This window comes from Diabrotica undecimpunctata, chromosome 4 (genome assembly GCF_040954645.1).
Source record: "Diabrotica undecimpunctata isolate CICGRU chromosome 4, icDiaUnde3, whole genome shotgun sequence".
NCBI lineage: Eukaryota > Metazoa > Arthropoda > Insecta > Coleoptera > Chrysomelidae > Diabrotica > Diabrotica undecimpunctata.
Window position 1 is genome coordinate 93,662,761 of NC_092806.1, and position 22,278 is coordinate 93,685,038.

General features: G+C 31.5%; 1 protein-coding gene across 1 annotated transcript in view; it reads left to right on the plus strand.

Moving 5' to 3' along the window:
• Cse1 (chromosome segregation 1) overlaps nucleotides 1–22,278 on the plus strand; it is a 239,371-nt gene that overhangs the window by 211,302 nt on the left and 5,791 nt on the right. The window contains exons 16-18 of the mRNA XM_072529922.1: nucleotides 2,204–2,371; nucleotides 5,154–5,316; nucleotides 6,407–6,551. Of these exons, the coding sequence (XP_072386023.1) occupies nucleotides 2,204–2,371; nucleotides 5,154–5,316; nucleotides 6,407–6,551 (476 nt within the window). The remainder of the gene's footprint in view (nucleotides 1–2,203; nucleotides 2,372–5,153; nucleotides 5,317–6,406; nucleotides 6,552–22,278) is intronic.

The window sequence follows — 22,278 nt, forward strand, 5'->3', positions numbered from 1 at the left end:
TTTGTTCTATTTCTATTATTTTGTTCATTTCTTCTCCTTCTTTTCCCATGCATTCCTCAATTCCATTGTTATTATTTCCGACTCTACCGTTTAGATCTCCCATTACAATTATATTTTCTTCCCCACTGTCAATTTGCATTTGGAGCTCCTCGAAAAATTTATCATTCTCTTCCTTTTTTGCATCTTTATTTACTCCGTAGGCTGTTATTATTGTCCATATTTCCTCGTTTATCAGTTTCATTTTCAGCGATAATATTCTCTGGTTAACATATGTTTCTTCTATAACGTATTGTAGTCTATTCGGTGCAATTATTATCCCTACGCATTCTTTTGCTCTCTCCTTTGCATCGTGCTTTTTCCTATCGTTATTCCTATTCGTCGCCCTGGTCGTCATTGTCAGATCCTTTCCGTTGCTTTGGTCGTTATCAGTATTCCTCTTGTGGGTGTAGTTTTCTAGTTTTTTGGATGTTTTTCCAGTTTCTTTTTTATTTTGTTCCATCTCCATTTTTCTTTGTTTCTTTTCTTTCTCTTCTCTAGTCAAGTCATCATTGATGAATACTTTCTCTCCTACGACGTTTTTTAGTTTATATTTTTTTGCCATGATCTCGTGTTTTTCCTCTTCATTTCTTAGTTCTATTACGCATGTATTCTCGCCTATTTTTTTACTGTTGTAGGTGTAATATCAATTTGAAGATGTTTATTAAAAAGTCCTTTTATTCTTTCTTTTAGACTGCTTGGTTCATTTGTATCCATTTTTAGACCATTCATTGCAATGTTGTTTTTTCTTCTATTTTGTTTTCGATCATTTTGACTGCTTTTTTCATTTCTTGTAACTCTCTCCTTATTTCTGAATTCTCTTTTTTTATATCCTGATTTTCTTTTTTTAATTGTTCGTTTTCTATTGTCAGTTTTAGTAAGCTTCGTTTGTTTTGTTTTGTTGGTCTTTAATTTCTCTTATTTCAGTTTTTAGTTCTTCCTGTTCTTGCTTCATATCTTTTTGAGTTGTGTTCATTTCTTTCATCATTATTAATAACTGGTCTAATTTCTCAGATTCAGTTGTTTGGCGTTTTGTAGGAGTTCTTGGTGTTTTGTTGCTGTGAAAAAATCTATATTTTCTCCTTTTCTTTTTCTCCCTTCATCTGTCGAGTATTCCTCGCTGTCCATTCTTACAATATTTTCCTTAGACTTTTCTTGTTATTTCGCTGTTATTCTCCATTCTACTTTTTTCAAAATATACGATTTCGGAAATATTCCAGTAATGAATTCTACCCTCGAAATATGTATACAATAGAATTAATTTTCATGCTTATTAATTGAAAAAATATTATATTTCTTCATTAATATGAATATACACACTTTATGTAGCGAAACGTCGAAAAAAGTTATTTTATTTTTCAATAATAAGAAAACCTATACCCAAGAAAAAATGAAAACATTGTAAACTACACACCTTATAAAGTGCCAAATATTAATGCTTATATTTGATTGCCTATATATTTGATATTAACCGACTAACAGTCCAAGCGTTCCTGTTCTGAGAAAAACTTTGCTTCGCACGTGACGTCACGCAGTGCGAGAGAGATAGGGCTAGCGTGCACAATAGCATATCGATATTTGTGTATCGTTGACAAAGTATCAAAATATTGTATGAAAGGCTAATTGAACTAAATTGTCCTTTACCTGTCAAGTTAAATACAATTATTTTATTAAATAATAAGCAGACATTAAAATATATTTACGAATATATTTGTAAATTTAAATTATAAGTAGGCTTAGGTAATAAAATTAAAAATCTTAAATATGCCATAAAAAAATGAAAAAATGTGTCTACGAACATATAACTCCCTGCAAATTTAGATTATAAATAGGCATAGGTAATGAAATAAAAAATTGTAAATATGTCATACAAAAAACAAACAGAATCATAAAAGAATTATATAAAAAAATATATCAAAAAAAGATGAAAATCTTGCCTTTGCCTTAATGATCTGATATTTTCATAAGTTTACGTTTATTATTCCATTTCCTTCTGATTATTGTTAGACCAGTTGCGTAAAACTTCATTCAAGGAGTGGGAATGTTTAATAGATATTGTAACCTCGAAATCATTATCAGTCGTTGCACATGAAATTATGAAAATTTAGGAAGTAGTTTTTTATTTTGTTTATTTACTATGTAAATTTTATGAATTGTCCTTTTTTAGGGAAGCCCTAGCGCCTTATCACAAACGGATATTTTCCCTTTTGTTTCTAAGACTCTCCTCCAGTAAGACCACAAAATATGTAATTAATCTTATAGTTTTCTTTTCCTTATACGTGGTGAAATATTCAGCAAATGAACTGATCTCTACTGTTGACGATATTCAAGCAGAGTAAGTAAACTTTTATTTTAATCATCATGCTATTTTGATTTTATCAGACTAGTACGCTATTAGTCAAAATAAACAGCAACGAAAATGAACATTAAGCGGCATGTTTAAAATACGCATGGTTATGATGTCAACTTCATAAAAGTTTTGCAGAATATTAAATATATTAACAAACCCGTGAATGCCGTAATCGCTAAAAATAGGTTATTACTTTTTTTCGTAGTTCTCCAATATTTGCTGGCGGATTCTTCTGTTTTGATGTGCCTATCTGTGACGAATGTTAGCGATCATCATGGAAATCTTAACTTATCTGCAGCAGCGCGAAAAAGCTGCACAGATGTTGTGTTGAACCAGGTTCTCAGATTCTTTAACCAGGATGTTCTTCTTCGTGGACCTCACTTTCCAAATATTTTTCCTTGCAGGATAACTTGTAGCAGGGCATATCTGGATTCATTTCGCATAATGTGTGAGAAGTATTGTGACTTTTGAGATTTGATGATGATCAGTAGGTACTTCTTGGTTCTTCTTCATTCTTCTGAGAACCTCCTTATTTGTTACTCGGTCAGTCCACGGGATCTTAAGTATTCTTCGATATAGCCACATCTCAAATGCTTCCAACCTTCTGCACATATCTTCGTTCAAGGTCCAAGCTTCAACACAGTAAAAAAGGACAGAGAAGACATAGCATCGCAGCATTCCTACTTTTATATTCAGAGAAAGGTTTTGGCTCTTGAAGAAGGCCCTATCCGGTTGAAGCTTTTCGGATGCGCGCTTTGATCTCCTGGTTATTATTATGGTTATTCCATTATTCATTTATTACGGTGCCGGCGTAGTTGCAATGCGTCACTCTTTCTACTGGGGTTTGGTGGATGTAGAGTTAACCTCCTGTTATCGTTTTCTTGTTAAATATCGTGAGCTTGGTTTTCAACAATATTGTTCGCAAATTCTCTACGCAAATTTTCACATATTCGGTGTGTTCAGCCTCAATTTTGAGATTTGCGGTCTGATTACAATAAAGATTTGTAATTATTTTTTTTATATATCTGACTAAAATACAACTCTTCCGGTCTTAGATTGTGCGGGGAAATTCTAAAGTAAGAAAGACTCCTCGCAGGACAGACTGGTGGGAAAGTTCTCATCCCTGATACGAAACCTGATACACAGTTAGATTGTGCGGGGGAAATTCTAAGCTGAGTAAGACTTCGCGCAGGACAGACTGCATGGAAAACTTCTCATCCCTGATACTTACGTTCCAATGGCTAATATGGGATGGATATACAGGACAATAGGACTTGTGTTAATAAGGTATAACCAAATAAATACCCGCAGATCAACTGAGAACATGAGATAGGGGCTGCTGCTATTAGACTACAAGCCCATGGTAGATTTTTAATGAATCTCATTTAAAATAATACTACAATATCTAATAACAACGTTAGGAACTAGGCTGTCAATTGTTAGCAATACAGGTGAGTTACAGATCAGATAAGCTCACCTTTGGTAGTCCAAAAATAATAACTTGCGATCTAATGCCGTATAAAAATGTTGGTAACAGGAGCAGGAAAATTTTCAAGTTTCGGAAAACTTTTTCCCCATTTTTGGCAATTTGAGAAACAGGGGTGAGAAGTCTAAGGCGCAATCTTTAATTTGAACTCCTGTGCTTTGAGTACTAATAAGAATGTGCCGCTTAGTTTCTAAAGTTGTTATTATATATTGTAGTACTGATTTATTTGTGATTCATGTTGGGTCAAATGATCCCCTAAAAATGTCCCATGAGCTTGTAGTGTATATGTCATTAATTGTAGATTTCTTGATGAAACATCGTTCACATAGTCACACATACTCAAACAATACATATCTTCTCCATGCCAATCTGCAAATTATCATCTCTGGCAGCCGCACCACAACTGGCTCATCATACAGTGACATTTGTAAGGTGACTATTGCGCTCCTCAATACTGAGGTGTAATACTATCCTGCCCATATGATGCTTGGTACAGGGTGGACTATAGCCTTTACACGATATGTGAGCACTGCCCTTTCTTACAGTCATGAGCTGACTAATCAGACTTCTTATCTGTCGAAGTCCCGAGGTCTTGTATAATAGTTAATAAAAGATGTAAAATAAGCCAATTGATATTCGAAATACGTTTCATTAGATTTTCGTATCTTCAATATATTCGTAAATAAAGGCGATGGACGTAAGTGCATCTTCTTAAAACACTTGCCATAGCACCTCTATGTTTCGTGCGTATCAAAAGTTCTGCAAATCTCTCGCAGAAGTGTAATAATATTTTTTCTATGACGCTCTTGATTGACAGTGGCTGTATGTTGTATCATCATTCAGACACATCCTTCTTTTTGGAGAGTATAAGATGTATTAAAGAACGTGGCCCTGGTTATTGTTGGTAAAAACTATTCTTCGACAATTAGAAGTTAAGTTTGCAGACACAAGTTTATAGAGAATACCAGTATGACGATATTACTCAACGGTTTTAAAAATTGCCTTGTATATTTTTCTGGGACTTGTTTCAAACTTCAGTCATTGTCTCTCAATTTCCATTAGGGCAGAAATATAGCTCCACTACAAACATTTTTCCTCAATTGTTTGAACCATTTTCCAGATGATTTTAATTCTAGATTAATGATAATATGATCCATCATAATTTCGATACTGTTTATTGTGGACTATATTGTATCTGATTTAATACTTTACAATTAAATACATTGAATTTACTATTATTACTCTCCTTCTGGTTGTTTAAATTTTAAAAATGAATTTTAGAATGTTTGGTAAGGTGCTTGAAAAACTATATGTTGCCGAAATACAAAAAGTTTCTGCAGCCGTCGATAGAAAAATTGTAGCTTGCGGTGTAACAAAATTGTTATGCGAAAGTCCAGAGATATTTTCTGGAAAGTATCAAAACTATTGGCCCCAGCTATTACAGGTAAAGTGATTTAATAATAATAGAAAATTAAAAATTTCTATTTTTTATTTGCATAATACACAAGAAAATTTAGTCTCCTATGAACCATGTTGTATAAAACATAAAATAGAAGATATCACAGGTATCATTTGAAATAATATATAGATTTACTTAGTCAAAATTCAAAATGCAATTATCACTTACTACAGAGGTAGAATTATCATATTCTTACAATTTTAGATGTTTATTGTGAGGAGTCTGGCGTGCGTACCTGCGCCTATCATATTTTGTGTGTATATTTTTATTTTGTGGTTCTGAAACTATTTTCTTGTAGCATTTTTAATGGAAAAAACACAATAATAATTAAAAAATCGCTAATTTTACGTTTCGATTTCCACTTCGGAAATTGTTCTCGACATAAAAATTTAACAAATTATTTTGGTTTGTTAGTTCGCAATACAAAAAAAAAATTATAATATTTTAATTTTTTTGTTTCATTCATAATGATAATTCAGACCAATAGGACTCTAAAAAAGGTGGAGGACTCTAAAATGATATTGTCAATAGTTTGAGGTGCTTTTGAGGGATGGCTTTATTGGAGACTAGTTCATTTGATTATATGAAATTAACTGTAACTTGAAAATAGCTGTCAAAAAAACATAGCATGTGATTTGTCTTTAAAGGTAACCACACCAAATCATAACAGTAAAATTTTCTTGTTGGTAATCCCATTGGAAATAATAAGGAAAACCCAGAAAAAAACTCATGATACTATCCCAACACGGTAGGTACTTGGTCTTACATTAAGTTTACTCGTAATATTAACAAACTTCTAATTTTGTATGTATATGATTTTAAAACATAAATGATTTGTCCTCAATATGTTATTGACTTACTAATAGTGGTATTTTATTTTTAATGGTTTCTTCTTTTAGTATTGGTAACCAAAAAAAAAAGGATTTTTTGTGTATTACCAAGTAACAAAACGAAATAATTTAATATAGTGGTTATTATCCATTAAAAATAGTAGGTGCTTTCTTTTTCATTTATAATTGACATTGATATTGATTTATATTAGATAAAAATATGTCGTATCTTATAACTTTTATAGGCGTTATTGAAATTCTTTGAAATGCCAGTGGATGCAAGCATACTACCCGATGATCATTTCATAGAAGTAGATGATACTCCCACATATCAGACAACTAGTGCAAAACTGAATTTTGCGAATACTACCAAGAGCGATCCTCTCCAAGGTAAGTAATTAAAATCAATAAAAATATTCTGAAACTTTACTCCACTCAGAATATAAGAAAGAACAGTGAAGTATAGTTTAACCTAAAGGCGAAACCTGATAAACTAAGGTATACAATAAAATCTGGTACGAAGCAATATACATGGTGAGAGTAAATATAATACTAATTATAACAAAAGTTAAATGTAACCAAACCATGAAAAAAAAAAGTAAAACAAAAGTGTGTACCTACCCCAAATGTATACATGCTGACTGAAGATATGTCTTCCCGTCTAGTTTTTGAAATTGAATTCTATTCTTCGGAGTTTTCCGCCAAGCGACAACATTTATCACAGCATCTTAAACTTTTGGTATGATGACCTCATACTCTCTAACAACGCACTCTCAATATGATTTAACGATAAAGCTGATAACCTGTCTTGTTTTTGAGAATTTGGCAAATACTTTTTTAGTATCTGTAAAAAAAGAGAACGCTCTTTCTGCGGAACAACTGGTAGCAAAAATATTCTAATTAAGCTAGCACACTTTGGACAACAGTGAGAAAACCAAACATAACCGAAGAGAAATTATATCATGAATTTAAAATACTCTGCCTTTTTCATGTCTACATCACCTAGATTACGTTAAGTGCACTTTTTAAGTCTTAAAAAAGAAAAAGAAGTTCGCCAGGGAAATGTTTTATGGATGAATTAAATTGTATCTAATTTAAACGATTAAAGAATTGCAACTTTAAAGTCATACTTACTTTAAACTCTTACTAAACTTAAGTAGGTATTTTTCTTATCTTCTTGAAGGATTTAATCTAGATGCACTCTTTTGCTCGGTAAACGATTTTCCCACACAAATCAGTCCATGCAGTTCCAATAACCACTAATTTAATTTCTCATTTGAACATCTGAACATATGATTCAAAAACATTTCTTTATCACAGTAACTGATACGTCTTAAATTTTTTATATGTCTTTAAACAATCTTAGAATGTGAAAATATTGCAGAAAATACTGCCGAAAAAATTAAAATCAGAATCGCCCAATAAAGATAAAAGACCTCGTGGACAAATATTTTCTTGATTCCAATCCTGAATTTGATTTCTACAATTGCCTGAAAAGTGCTGAAAATTCTTCTATCTATTCTATCTTTTGTATTAATATTTAAAATGGGTCTTGGTGGTACATCCTCGTGGTCAATCCCTGAATTTGTATTTTTAATACGATATTGAAGTAAATCACTTTTGTAGTAAAAAAATAGTCATATTATTCCAATTATATATATATATATATATATATATATATATATATATATGTATTGTTATGATGTATTGTTTGTTTGAATGATGAGCAATGAGTATTTTTAAGAATATAGGGTTTTTATCGCGGTTCTCAAAGAATTAGTTTGTAAGTACTTTTTTAAATTATCTTTATTATAACTATTATGAAACACACATATATATATCTAACCTAGCCAATGTAAATTTAAAATAAACTATCTTTAAATTGATATTCTTATAAAACTAATTAAATTCTATAGACAATGTAAAATTTAAACAAACTATCTTCAAAATTGAAATTGTTATGACACTAACTAAATTATATTAACAAAATTTTGTACCTTTCTTTCACTGAATGCCTAAATGAACTGTTTTCCACTATATAGATTCTAATCACCACTGAATGACTTCGTACTTCGGTTATCTTTGTTTTTGTGAAATTACTTTTTCCAATTATCAGCTTCTACCAATTTAAGATATATTTTTCTTCACCAGCATTTATAAACCACCAAGCAAACCAGCAAAACAGCATTTATATTTATTCTTCTTTTCAATATACCAATATCCAATTATTATAAGTTGATTTATACTAATCTCCAATCATAATATAATTTTAATTTCTTCCAATATTCTTCTAATATACTTTTTTAATCTTCAATAATTATTTGTGTATAATTATAAATGTGCATAATTTTTAATCTTCATTTAACTCACTATATTAAACAATTGGACTATTTGTAACTGATTGACTGTCTTGAAAATTCTGAACAATTGACTTCACTAACTAAATGAGTCTATCTTCTACTAACTTTCATAATAAACTGGCCATCTTGAATCCAAATCACGGGTATTTATATCTTTTCGGATGTTCCAGAACCATCTGGTAAGATATCATGTTCGATTTAGTTCTATTTCTTCTATATGGATGTTCTCGAAAAAAATATCTGTTCGATTCACCGACATAATCATTATTCCAGAATGTTCCAACATAAACAAAGGTCAAATTCTGCATTCTGGATAATTCGTTAATGTTCTATTGATAATTTTGTTGACATTTAGGCTTTTCAGATCAGAATAAACATTTAAATCATTAAATATATATAAATTAAACCTTTTAAACTAACATTATTATTATAACCCCACTTTATATTCCTAAAATGTCACTTGGAGAGTATGTATAGTGTGTTGCCTAGTCACATGGCTCACTTAAATATATCTACAAAATCATAACTACTAAAATACAACTTTTTACTATTATTATATGCTAATTTCTTAAAATGCCCTCACATAAATATATTTTTATAAAATTCTCTAGTATATAACTTATTTAAAATAATCAAATACTTTTTTATATCTAATATTATGTAGTATATAACTTATAAATTAATTTTTTAAACAATATCATTTCAGTATATATATATATATATATATATATATATATATATATATATATAAAGTAAACGTTAAATATTGGGTTTGCAGCAATAAAAAATGAAACGTGTACTTTTTTAAATCTTTATTCCAAGCTTTCGGACATTGGTTATGTCCTTCATCAGGGAGCTACAAATGTGATGAACAAATTGTTGGCGTTGGTATAATTAATTAAAAATTCACTACTTACAAACTTAATGAGGTTGTATCAACGAAGATGTAATATAATGTTGATAAAATTTATCACAGTCTCTCATCTTTTTTTAATATACAAAACCTATTTTTTGTTTAAAATTTTTAAAAAATTACTGTACATCCAAAAATTTATATTTATTCATTTATTTATTTAGAATAATTAAGTGTTTTTGGATGTACAGTAATTTTTTAAATTTTTAAACATAAAAATAGGTTTTGTATATTAAAAAAAGATGAGAGACTGTGATAAATTTTATCAACATTATAATACATCTTCGTTGATACAACCTCATTAAGTTTGTAAGTAGTGAATTTTTAATTAATTATACCAACGCCAACAATTTGTTCATCACATTTGTAGCTCCCTGATGAAGGACATAACCAATGTCCGAAAGCTTGGAATAAAGATTTAAAAGAGTACACGTTTCATTTTTTATTGCTGCAAACCCAATATTTAACGTTTGCTTCCTTACGTTGTCAGCAAATACTTCCGATTCATTCTATATATATATATATCCTCCTATCATTTTTAGCATCGATACATTATGCTTTTACCATCAATTTAGCATCGTCTTGCAAAGTAGCATCTGTATATCGACGCTACTTTACAAGACCTTAATAACTTTTTTCCTGTACCTGTTAAAAGAATTTTAACCAGCTCATTGATTAGAGTTTTGATACCGTGTTGGTATTTTAAAATATCCGCTTTCTCTTTTTATCCCTTACTGAGTTATATAAGTTTATTCCAGAAAAGTTTGAGTCTAAAATGATGGTACAGTGAAAATATTATATATATATTTAGTTCAGGGTTTTACCGTTTACTCGCTGCCATTATATACAAGAAAATGTATATCCCACTTTCATTATCAATCATTTTAGCATCAGAAATTTGGCATCGCTGTTGAATATAATATTACTCACAACGAAATAGTAAGTTTAGGCATATATATATTATATATATATATATATATATATATATATATATATATATATATATATATATATATATATATATGAAGACTACAGGGGAAAAACGCTGTAAGTCAATTTTTATCGATTTTTTGATGAATACATTTTTCGATACTTGGATACACGTAGTACAATCCACAAATATCAAACAAAATAAAAGTGCAATAAGTCAAACGTTACAAACGAATAAAATAATGCTGTACAATGGAAGAGCGCTGCAAGTCAAGGTTAAACTAGGCAACAATGCTATAAGTCAGATTTAGGTGCTTAATGCGCCTGTCCGTAGGTACAATTTACAACGGGAAATCACAGTCTCAGTGTTCAGCATTCATACAAGTTGTTTATTTTAGTATCATTATGATCATAATCACAGTTTGTTTTTTAACGTTTAGTAAGTTTGAACTATTGTTTATTAATATGGAAAGTGAGGACAGTGAAATTGAAGAGGCTTTACAGTCAAAAACTACAAGAAAACGAAAAAGTTTTGGGCGATTATGTGATGTAGCTAAAGCGCTAAAAGTGCAAACTCACGAAACAGGCGAGGACTGCCGTTGTAAACGTTATCAGTGTTTTGAAAATATAACGGTTGAACAAAGAAATACAATTATTTGTAATTTTAATTCTGTGCTGAATTGGGACGAGCAAAGTGTGTATTTGGGTGGTCTAATATCCATACTTCCTGTAACTCAAAGAAGGCCAAGAAAAGACGAAGAGAATTGCAACGTAAGAGATGGCTCTTTTTATTACAGAATTCGCCTTGCGGTAACTAATGATGAGGATCATACATCACTTGCAAAAGACGTTCAGGTTTGTCAAAAAGCTTTTGTTGCTCTTTATGGCATATCTACGAGAAGATTGCAAACTGTACAAAAAGCCCTAAAAGATGGTACAATTGCCAAGGACAATAGAGGTAAACATGGCTCAAGACCCAATAAAATGTCTGAAGAAACTATGCAGTTAATTTTAAATCACATAAAATCATTCAAAGGGCGCATGAGTCTACAGCCTAAAAAAATCTAGCAGGAAGTACCTTCCAGAGGAACTTAACATTAAAAAGATGTACAAAATGTTCCTAGAGAAACATCCCAATAGAGCAGTGTGCTATGAAGTATATAGAAAAACATTCAACACACGCTTTAATATCTCCTTTGGGTATCCCAGAACCGACACTTGCAGCATTTGTGATGCTTCCAAAATAAAAATAAGTGAATGTAAAGATGAAAAATTAATTATTAAACTTAATAATATAACTTAATAAGTGCAGAAACTTCACTTGCTGAAAGCACAGACATTTTACAAACGAAAAACAAAAGCTAAACTACGAGCAAGGACCTCAAGAGAATATGAAGTCATAGCCATGGACTATAATAAAAACCTTCCAATGCCTAATATTACGAGTAACGACGTGTATTATAAAAGGCAGTTGTCTTTCTACTCCTTTAATGTCCATCGACTTAGTGATAATGATGTTGTTATGTACTCGTACCCTGAGACAGTAGCTCGAAGGGGTGCCAATGAAGTTTGCTCATTTCTGTATGACTATGTGACAATCCAGCTTTCTCCTGAAGTTCGTAATTTAGTGATTTTCTGTGATTCGTGTGGAGGCCAAAATAAAAATTGGACGGTATTCCGGTTTCTACATTATTTAGTCCATAAAATAAACAGATTTGACTCTATTTTAGTGACCTTTCTTATAAGAGGTCACTCCTACATGGAGACGGATAAAGATTTTGGTATCGTTAACCAAAAAAGTGCAGCAGAAACCCCAGAAGATTGGGAAGCAGTGTTACGATTGGCTCGTCAAAAACCAGCGCCTTATAAAGTACAAGTGGTTGATAACTACTTGGTGCATAGCTAGAACACTTTTCTTGCACCTATGTATGCTACAAAAGCACCTTTTAAAACTAGACCAATAAGAGAATTAAGCATTTCAAAGAAACATCCCAGACTAATTTATTTCAGAGACACCTACAATGCAACAATGGTTTCTGCTGTCATTAACAAAAAAGTGACTGGTAGGGAACCACCGTATACTGCAAAAGAATTCGTTTTTCCTGCTCGATCCTATACCGTTTCACTGCCCATTCCCAATGGCAAAATACAAAGATCTCCAATTTTTAAAAAAAATTTGTTCAGAAAAAGGAACAATGTATTTTGATCAGCTAAAAAAAAACATGACTTATTTTTTATCTTAAGAATTTTACAATGTTATTGATTCATTTGTTTTTAGCTTTAGTTAAGTTAAACAAGTCTAGTTCTGTTTATTTTTTTCTTTCGTTGAATTAATATTATATTTTGTCAATTACAGCGTTTTTGCCTTTTTCCTCCAGACCTTTGGTTGTTTTTTTTTTTAATTTCTCTTGTTACCTACTGTACATGACAATTTCAGTTTTATAATATCATACTCTGTATATATGAGTTGCCAAAAACTCAATACAACAGTGTTTTAGCATGTTTATTTATGAATTACGAAGTTTTTAATCTAAAAATCGCGTTTTCCAAAAATTTAAAAAATTGACTTACAGCGTTTTTCCCCTGTAGTCTTCATATATATATATATATATATATATATATATATATATATATATATATATATATATATATATATATAGAAAAGAAATTTAATCTTTGCATATAAGTTAAAAAGTAAACTCTTAAGTATTGGGGAAATCTGCAAGAACGACTCTAATGAGTATCAATTGTTTCGCCGAACGTTTTCGCCAAAGAGAATTAATTTGGCTTCTTCAGGGCTGAAAGAGAATAAATTATAATTAGCTACCATTATTATCTATTAAAAACATTATTGATCTTACCGTACCTTAGAATTTTAGAGTTAGAATATTAAAAAAAAAACTTTGCCAGTAACAACATAATGGTGTTTTTTGTTACTATGTGCAAAAAACAGTTTTTTTAACTTTGGAAATGTATGGTAGCTTTGAACTTAAAACGTAAAGGTTTACCCAAGGTTGTAGTTACATTGGGTTTTTCGATTCTTCTTCTTAGAGTGCCATATCCCTACGGAACGTCGGCGACTACCATGCTTATAATATTTTTATACTGATCTCGGTCTTGCGCTACGTGTAGCAATTGGTCCGCTGTCAAACCTGTCCACTGCCGTAAATTCCTCAACCAAGAGAGTTTCTTCCGTCCTATCCATTTCTTTCCTTCGATTTTACCGTTGAGAATTAGCCGAAGGAACTCATATCTTGGTCCTCTGATTATATGTCCAAGATATTCTAGTTTACGCCTCTTAATAATATTTAATAGAGTTCGTTGATGTCCCATTCTTCGAAGAACTTCTTCGTTTCTGGTTCTGCTAGTCCATGGAATTTTTAGTATCCTTCGATACAACCACATCTCAAACGCCTCGATTTTATTCATGATATCGGCGTTTAAAGTCCAAGTTTCACATCCATACAAAAGTACAGACCACACGTAACATCTTGTAAACTTTTCACGGATTTCCAAATTTAATGAGTTATTGGATAATAGAGGCTTGTTTTTCGATTAACCTTGGGTAAACCTTTACGTTATAAGTTCAAAGCTACCATACATTTCCAACGTTAAAAAAACTGTTTTTTTGCACATAGTAACAAAAAACACCATTATGTTGTTACTGGCAAAGTTTTAATATTCTAACTCTAAAATTCTAAGTTACGGTAAGATCAATAATGTTTTTAATAGATAATATACGGTAGCTAATTATAATTTATTCTCTTTCAGCCCTGAAGAAGCCAAATTAATTCTCTTTGGCGAAAACGTTCGGCGAAACAATTGATACTCATTAGAGTCTTTCTTGCAGATTTCCCCAATATTTAAAAGTTTACTTTTTAACTTATCTGCAAAGATTAAATTTCTTTTCTATATATATATATATATATATATATATATATATATATATATATATATATATATATATATATATATATATATATATATATATATTTCATCCACAAATCATTCTGGCATCATGTTTAGTTAAAAGTAACGGGTTATGATATATTGCAACTACCTATTGTATCTTCGCTCCAATTGGTCCAGTGGCGACGTACAGCCCTCAAATGATAGGATTTAACCAATAAAATACAATAAGACAGAAAAATCAAATATAGCAGCATGTCAAAAAGGCCTTAATTATATATCTTCGGTTCTATTAGCCCAATCGTGACGTATAGTACCTCTAATGATACTATTTAACATAAAGAATACAATGGGATAAAAATATCAAATGCAGAACAATGCCAAAAGGGCCTTAGTTGTGTATCTTTAGTTCTATTAGTCCAATCATGACGTGTAGTACCTCAAATAAAAGGATTTAACAAATAAAATACAATGAGGTATAAAAATTGAATGGGGTAGCAAGTCAAAATTGCCTTAGTTATGTATGTTCGGTCCTATTAGTCCAATCGTGACCTACGATACTTCAAATGATAGCACTTAACCAATAGAATACAATGACATAGAAATCAAATACAGCATCACGTCAAAAGGGCCTTAGTTACGTATCTTCGTTTTTAGTGGCCCATCGTAACGTACAGTACCGCAAATGACAGGATTTAACCAATCGAATACAACAAGATAGAAAAATAAAATACATCAGCTTGTCAAAAGGGCCTTAGTTATGTATCTGCGGTCCTATTAGTCCAATCGTGACGTTTCGTACCTCAAATGATAGAATTTAACTAATAGAATACAATGAGGTATAAAAATTAAATAGAGTAGCCTGGCAAAAGGCTTTTGACAAAGTCCGACATAACAAAATGCTAGAAATATTGGAAACAGCGGGATTGGACGATAAAGATCTACGAATAATTACAAATCTATACTGGCATCAAGTGGCAAGAATAAAGGTTGAACAAGAACTGTCGGATGAAATAAATATAAAAAGAAGAGTGAGACAAGGCTGTATATTGTCGCCTTTACTTTTTAACTTATATTCGGAGGAAAGATTTAAGGAAGCCTTAATGGAGACAACCGAAGGTATTATTGTGAATGGAGTAACCGTCAACAATATTAGATATGCCGACGATACCTTAGTGCTTGCTAATTGCGGAGAAGACCTTCAAAATCTAATGAACAAAATAAAACAGACTTGTGATCAGTATGGATTAAAACTCAACGTTAAGAAAACTAAATATAGGATAGCAAACATAATTATATACAGGATGACGGTATAAAAGTCGGAGATGCCACACTGGACAGAGTAGAGAAACTCGTGGATCTCGGCAGTAATATCAATGAGAACTGGGATCGAACCGCAGAAATTAAAAGCCGAATAGAACAAGCCCGAGCTGCCTTTGTAAAAATGAGAAACGTACTTTGCAGTCACGATCTTAGCATTGACCTTAGAGTTCGAATGACATCTTGCTACATCTTTCCTGTCCTGCTGTATGGAGTGGAAGCGTGGACTCTAGCTGAGGCTATCCTTAGACGCTTGACAACCTTTGAGATGTGGGTATACAGACAACTACTGAAAATAAGCTGGGTCCACAGAGTTAGAAATGAAGAGGTCCTTAGACGGCTGAACCAAACAACACAACTGGTCAATATAATAAAGAAACGCAAGCTGGAATACTTCGGTCACATTATGAGACACTCTGAAAAATATGATCTTTTACATCTGATCATTCAGGGAAAGATCCAAGGTAATCGTGGTCCTGGTAGAAGAAGAACATCATGGCTGAAAAATGGCAATGGTATGGAAAACTACATCGTTATTTAGAGCTGCTGTCAATAAAATCACGGTAGTGAATATGGTAACCAACATGAGATCCAACGATCGATAACGGTCATGGAACTACAAGAAGAAGAAGCCTGGCAAAAGGGCTTTAGTTATGTATCTTCGATACTATTAATCCAATCGTGACGTACAGTAGAAATCAAATACATCAACACGTCAAAAGGACCTTAGGTATGTATCTTTGCTCCTATATATGTTATGTCAAAAGAGCCTTAGTTGCGTATCTCCGGTCCTATAGGTCTAATCATGACATACGGAGCCTAAAATGATAAGATTTAACGGAGATAATACGATGGTGGAGAGAAATTAAACATGGCGGCATCTAATAACACCTTAAACTGGCAGCAATAAAACGAATTAACGCACAGAGGTGTGTGGCATATTACTTGACAGGATTTAGCGAATACCATACGATTACGTCATACATCTCTTTGCATACGTCCACTTTTAGTTAACTACTTAGTATGTATTCAGTACTTTGCTTTACGGTGTTGAGGCATGGACTCTTAAACAGAAGAATGTTAAAAATCTTGAAAGCTTTAAGATGTGGTGCTACCGCCGTATACTAAAAATAAGTTGGGTGGATAAAATTACAATACGCAGAATAAATAACGATCCAGAAGTTATATTGAATATAAAAAAGAGAAAACTTGAATACTTTGGCCACCTGATGAGAGGACAAAAGTACACATTCCTACAAAATATAATGCAAGGAAAAATCCAAGAACGCAGAAATCCAGGCCGTAGAAGAATGTCCTGGATGAGAAATTTAAGAGAGTGGTTTGACTGTACCACTAAAGAATTATTCAAAACAGCAGTAAATAAAAATAGAATCGCCCTAATGATATCCAATTTCAGATAGGAGAGGCACTCAAAGAAGATATGATAAACTCGAAAAAGCTCCAACGTTCACTGTTAGACATATACCTCCCGTTCACTGCACACATTTACTGCTCCTTGACGCTGTGACGAGAATGAGATAGGATTTAACAAATATAATGGCAGAAAACTAAACAACACAGTGTGTCAAACGTGGAATGCGGCGTAGAACGTGAAATATTAGCGTAAAATTATATGATTGCCATAGACGGTTCTTTAATACCCAGCAAACGACTCGCTTTGTAAAGTTACATAGGCGGGATCTGTGCGAGAAAAAGGCGATTATTCGTTTTATAACCCAAAGGGGACCATAAAATATTCAACGTTAAAATGTGACATAATGTAACGGTATGACAAATCTTTTTTCTCCCGCTCGGGTGCATGCCTGTGTACCCATACAAGGGGAGTCGTGCATAACCTTTAGGTTGATCGTAATACAACATGCTTGATGCAACAACAAGTATGTTGACGACTTGGGTTAGTATATACAGTGCATTCCGTACGTTTTTTAAACATAATTAGGCAATTGTTGACTAGAGGCTATTAAAGAACTTCTTAAAATTTTTGCGGGTCACCGCCTTTTCTATAAATGGAGTGAATATTGTTATCCATTTAATTTTTTTCCTCAGTTGAATAATTCCTGCTGGTATTTGGTCTAAGCTTACTTCTTTTCCCCATTCAAACTGTTTCATAGCTAATTCTACTTCCTCTTTATAGTGCCCTGTTCACCTGTTTTGGTAATTTCGGACTATTTCATCTCTTATAACATAAAACAGTTGTTTCAGATATCTTTATCGCGTTTCCATTTTTTATGGATGAATATGCTGCCGTTTTCATCTTCTACTCTTTCATATGGAGCTACACGATTAACAATTCCAAATCAAGAAAACACAAATAACACTCCGAATTATATTATACAACTAATAGTCGAAAAATGAAGAGCAAGAGGTAGATGACCAAGAAGCCGAAATCTTAACGACGAACACAAATATAATCGACTAATCAGACAATTAAAGATCAGCGCTACATGATGCACGCAATGGCACATTTGAACACTACATTAGCACATTGTCTAAAGAATATCATTCAGTATGAATAGCAACAAAAAGACTTAAAGAGACCTGAACAACATAACCCACCAATTAAGAAAGATGACGTTAGTTAAGGAAGATCAGACCAGGAAAAAATGTCAACGTTTTCAGAATACCAGATAATAATAATCAAGCAATAGAACACTGAAAACTTTTGTTTTTAACTGTACGCCCGTTAATGACTTACCATTTTTTAAATATCACTTAATATTGCACTTTTTTATTGTATTTTTTTATTCACTTTTTAATTTTATAACACTTAATATTGCATACGGTCTTATGGTCCTATTACGGGTTTAAGATTATACTACCTAAATGTATCTTGTACCGCACTGCTAATTGAGAATTATGTTTGTAAGGCGGTAAGAGGTCCGGATATACGAGACACCAGTGACTCATGCCGCACTGATAAAAATCCGACAGGAATCTGCACTTCTATAAAAAAAAATAGATTAATTTGTTTTGTGTATTAATTTAGTTTAGGTCGAACAAGAGTTGCAGTAAAAAATTTTTCTAAATATAGAATGTAAACCATACTTCCAATACTTTGTGAAAGAGAACCAGTTTATAATATTCCGGACGACGTAAAAACACCTTATTTTTGAATATTGGTCGATGAATTGAAATCATTGTTCAAGAAACGAATTATTCATGTGCAGATGTTTTACTATAAAAACATGTAAAACCAAAATCTTGATTAAAAAAGTTGCAACCAGTTACTCACGATGAAACTTTAACCCCATTATTGATTTTACAAGTGGAAAAATGGGTCGACAAAAGACCAGTTTTAATCCTTACAACATTTAAACATAATAGTTGTATTTGGTTTAATCAAATGAAAAGAAAAATTATACACAAGTACTAAAACCACAAACTATTCTCGATTATAACTTGGTGAAAAAGAGTGTTGATTTTAGTGATCAAGTGGCTTCTTACCAAAGCCCAATACGCAAAATTCTGAAGTGGTATCGGAAAGTGGCAGTGGAATTAATATTTAATACCGCAGTAGTCAATGCTTAGCTGCTGAATAATAGAAAACGTAAAAAAAGCGACAACCTATCCTTGAGTTCAGACTAGAGTTCGCGAAGGCATTTGCAAATAAAGAAATGTTGTAACCCTTACGACCAATTACACCCAAAAATACCATCTCAGGCAAAGCGATGTAGATAATACAAAGAGAAGAAAGTGTACAAGATGTTACAAAATTTTAAGAAGAAGCATGACTAGTAGAAAGGCCGATAGAAAAGTTAAAACATACTCTGAAGAATGTGATGGCAAAACTGCAATATGTCTAGTGTGCTTCAATTAAGCACATTAAAAACAATTTTACTTATACAGGAACTGTTATTGAGTAAAAACGTATTGTGCCTCAAGTGGCCTTATAGTATTGGAAGTCGTAAGTTGATAGTTTCTAGTAGAACGTTTTTATTGTTAATTACCTCCGTAAAAGTGAGTTATAGTATGTATAAAAAAATGGATGTAAATAATATGCCTTCGACATCTAAAAAAGCTAGATGTGAACATAAACATAGATTGACCACTGCTGAATTACAATCATTGTTAGAAGCATCTGGCGAGGACGATGTAGATTAAATTAATGGTGGAAGTGACTCTGAATGACTCTGACGAAATATTTGCACAAAGTCGTTCAGAAAAATCGAGGATTGCTCTTTGGAAAGCGACAACACAAACAGAATTTACGACTTTTCTCGGGCTTATGTTCCATAATATGGGGACAATTAAGATGAACCGTTGAATTACTACTGGAAAAGTATGGGTAACTTCTATAATAGTGTTGACTTGACTAGACAATTGCTCATAGCCCATATTAAGAAATAACCGAATAGACAATTCTCACTTGTCAAAAAAACTAAAAAAACGTGAAGTCGTCAGTATTTACAGTCCTGAAGGAATATGTGTGACCAAGTGCAGAGATAAAAGAGACATTATACATGATATATTCAGAATTTGGTTATCACTTGGTTAATACTAGGTCAAGAAGAGTATTGGTATCTGAGAAACCTAAGTTAATTGCTCAATATAATAAATATAAATTCATCTTGCTGAATGCATATTTCCTATATAACAGTAAATATCAAAAGAAGATGTCCCTTTGCGATTTTCAATTTTTCGTCATTGAGAGTTTTTAAGGACCAAATCCCAAGTATCTACCTATTAAAAAACCGGTAGTTAACCATTTACCTCAAAATTTTTCAAAAACTGTTTTACAAAAAACTAGTTGCTGCAAATTATTTTCAGTTATTCATTCTAATGTAAAAAGTGTAAGTTTTTATTATTTTTTTTATTCTTCTATACGAATTTTTAACTTTGGAAACAATATTACAAATTTTATCATTATAAATAAAAAATTATACGTTTAAATAGTTATTTATTATTTTAATAGAAAAATGTAATAAACTTTACCACAATTCTCTATAAAAAAGTACCTACGAAATTTAATATCCACCTAAACGAAAATATACCTATTCAGTTCAAGAATCCAGCCAGCTAACCGGTTAGTGGAGTTTTATTTCGTTCTTTGAACTCAACCCAAACCGATCGATATTATGTACCTACGGTGTTTATAAATATAGATAAATATATATATATATATATATATATATATATATATATATATATATATATATATATATATATATATATATATATATATATATATATATATGGGCAACATCTATCGATACTGTACTGATACCAAAACAACGATTTTACGTATAGAGGTTAAAATTACTGTTAAGTGTAAAAAATTAAATATATAAAAAAATCGAAGTATTGAAAAACCGACAACGGTGTCAAGACTAAAAAGATACACTAAACGAATATACACGACTTATAATTAGAAAATGATAGCATTTCTTGGTGATGCTAAATTACTGCAACGTGAAAAGAGTTTCAAATGATAGCGGGATGTATATATATATATATATATATATATATATATATATATATATATATATATATACAGGGTGGTCCTTAAGTAATTGTACAAAAAGAAACAGTAGATTCTACATTTTAAAATATTACGATTTAAGCCAAATGGCTTTAATAAAATGTTGATATTAAGAAAGATACGGGGTGTTAAAATGCAAATTTAAAATTTTATTTTTCGCTATAACTTTCATATTTGTAAACATTTATGCATAAAAATTCACAATTGGGTACTTTTAAATATAAGAAATTATAATTTGATACACACTTTGATGTAGCTGATAAAGGGCGCCACATGTGTGGCATAAATTTGCACTTAACTTTTTTGCTCTTTGAGTTACCTGTATTTGTGATAAGAAATAACTTCAAAACTCAACAGTTTTCGAGATAATCGTATTTTACAAACCAGCTGCATAATTCTGGCAATTACTCCAGGCAACGAAGGAAAAATAGACAGAAACATTAATAAATCTAAATTTTGGTATAAAATACCTTTAACTAAAGTTAATAGTTAACGAAATATTAAATAAAATAAATATATTAGCAGAATAATTAATAATAGGATTTGACGAAAAACAGAATAGTAGGATTTTACATCAAACATTTTACGTTTTATGTTAAATTAAAGTCATAATCAAAATATTTTGTGTACAAACCAAATTAAGAAATAGTTAAACTAAATAACATAACTTTTTGTCAAAGTAAGTGTTCGATATGTCCACCATTTTCTTTAATTCATTGGTCAAATTATTCCATAAAAGATCGTCTCATATTAAATAGCATCATTGGTTCTAAAGAAACTGCTGCAGTATTCATTTCTTCCCATAGTTGGTTGCGAATGTTTATGGAATTCTTATAGACACGTTGTTTTAATACACCCCATACACCAAAATCAAGCGGATTAAATTCTGGGCTACGTGGTGGCTATAATGTATAATGGATGAATATATTCTTTTGGATACATATCCAAATCTTATTTGTCGCAGAGGTTAAATAATGTATTAAACTGTGATGTATCTCATTCATTGGCTACTTATATACACACGGATTAACCTATCGATGACATTACTTATTTATATGATTACGTTACAGCTTACAAGTAACTATAATTACATCTCGAACAAATTATTATGATTAACTATTATGATTAACTAACGAACTATTATTATGCTGAACTAAATGGACTGTGTATTTACTATATTTATAA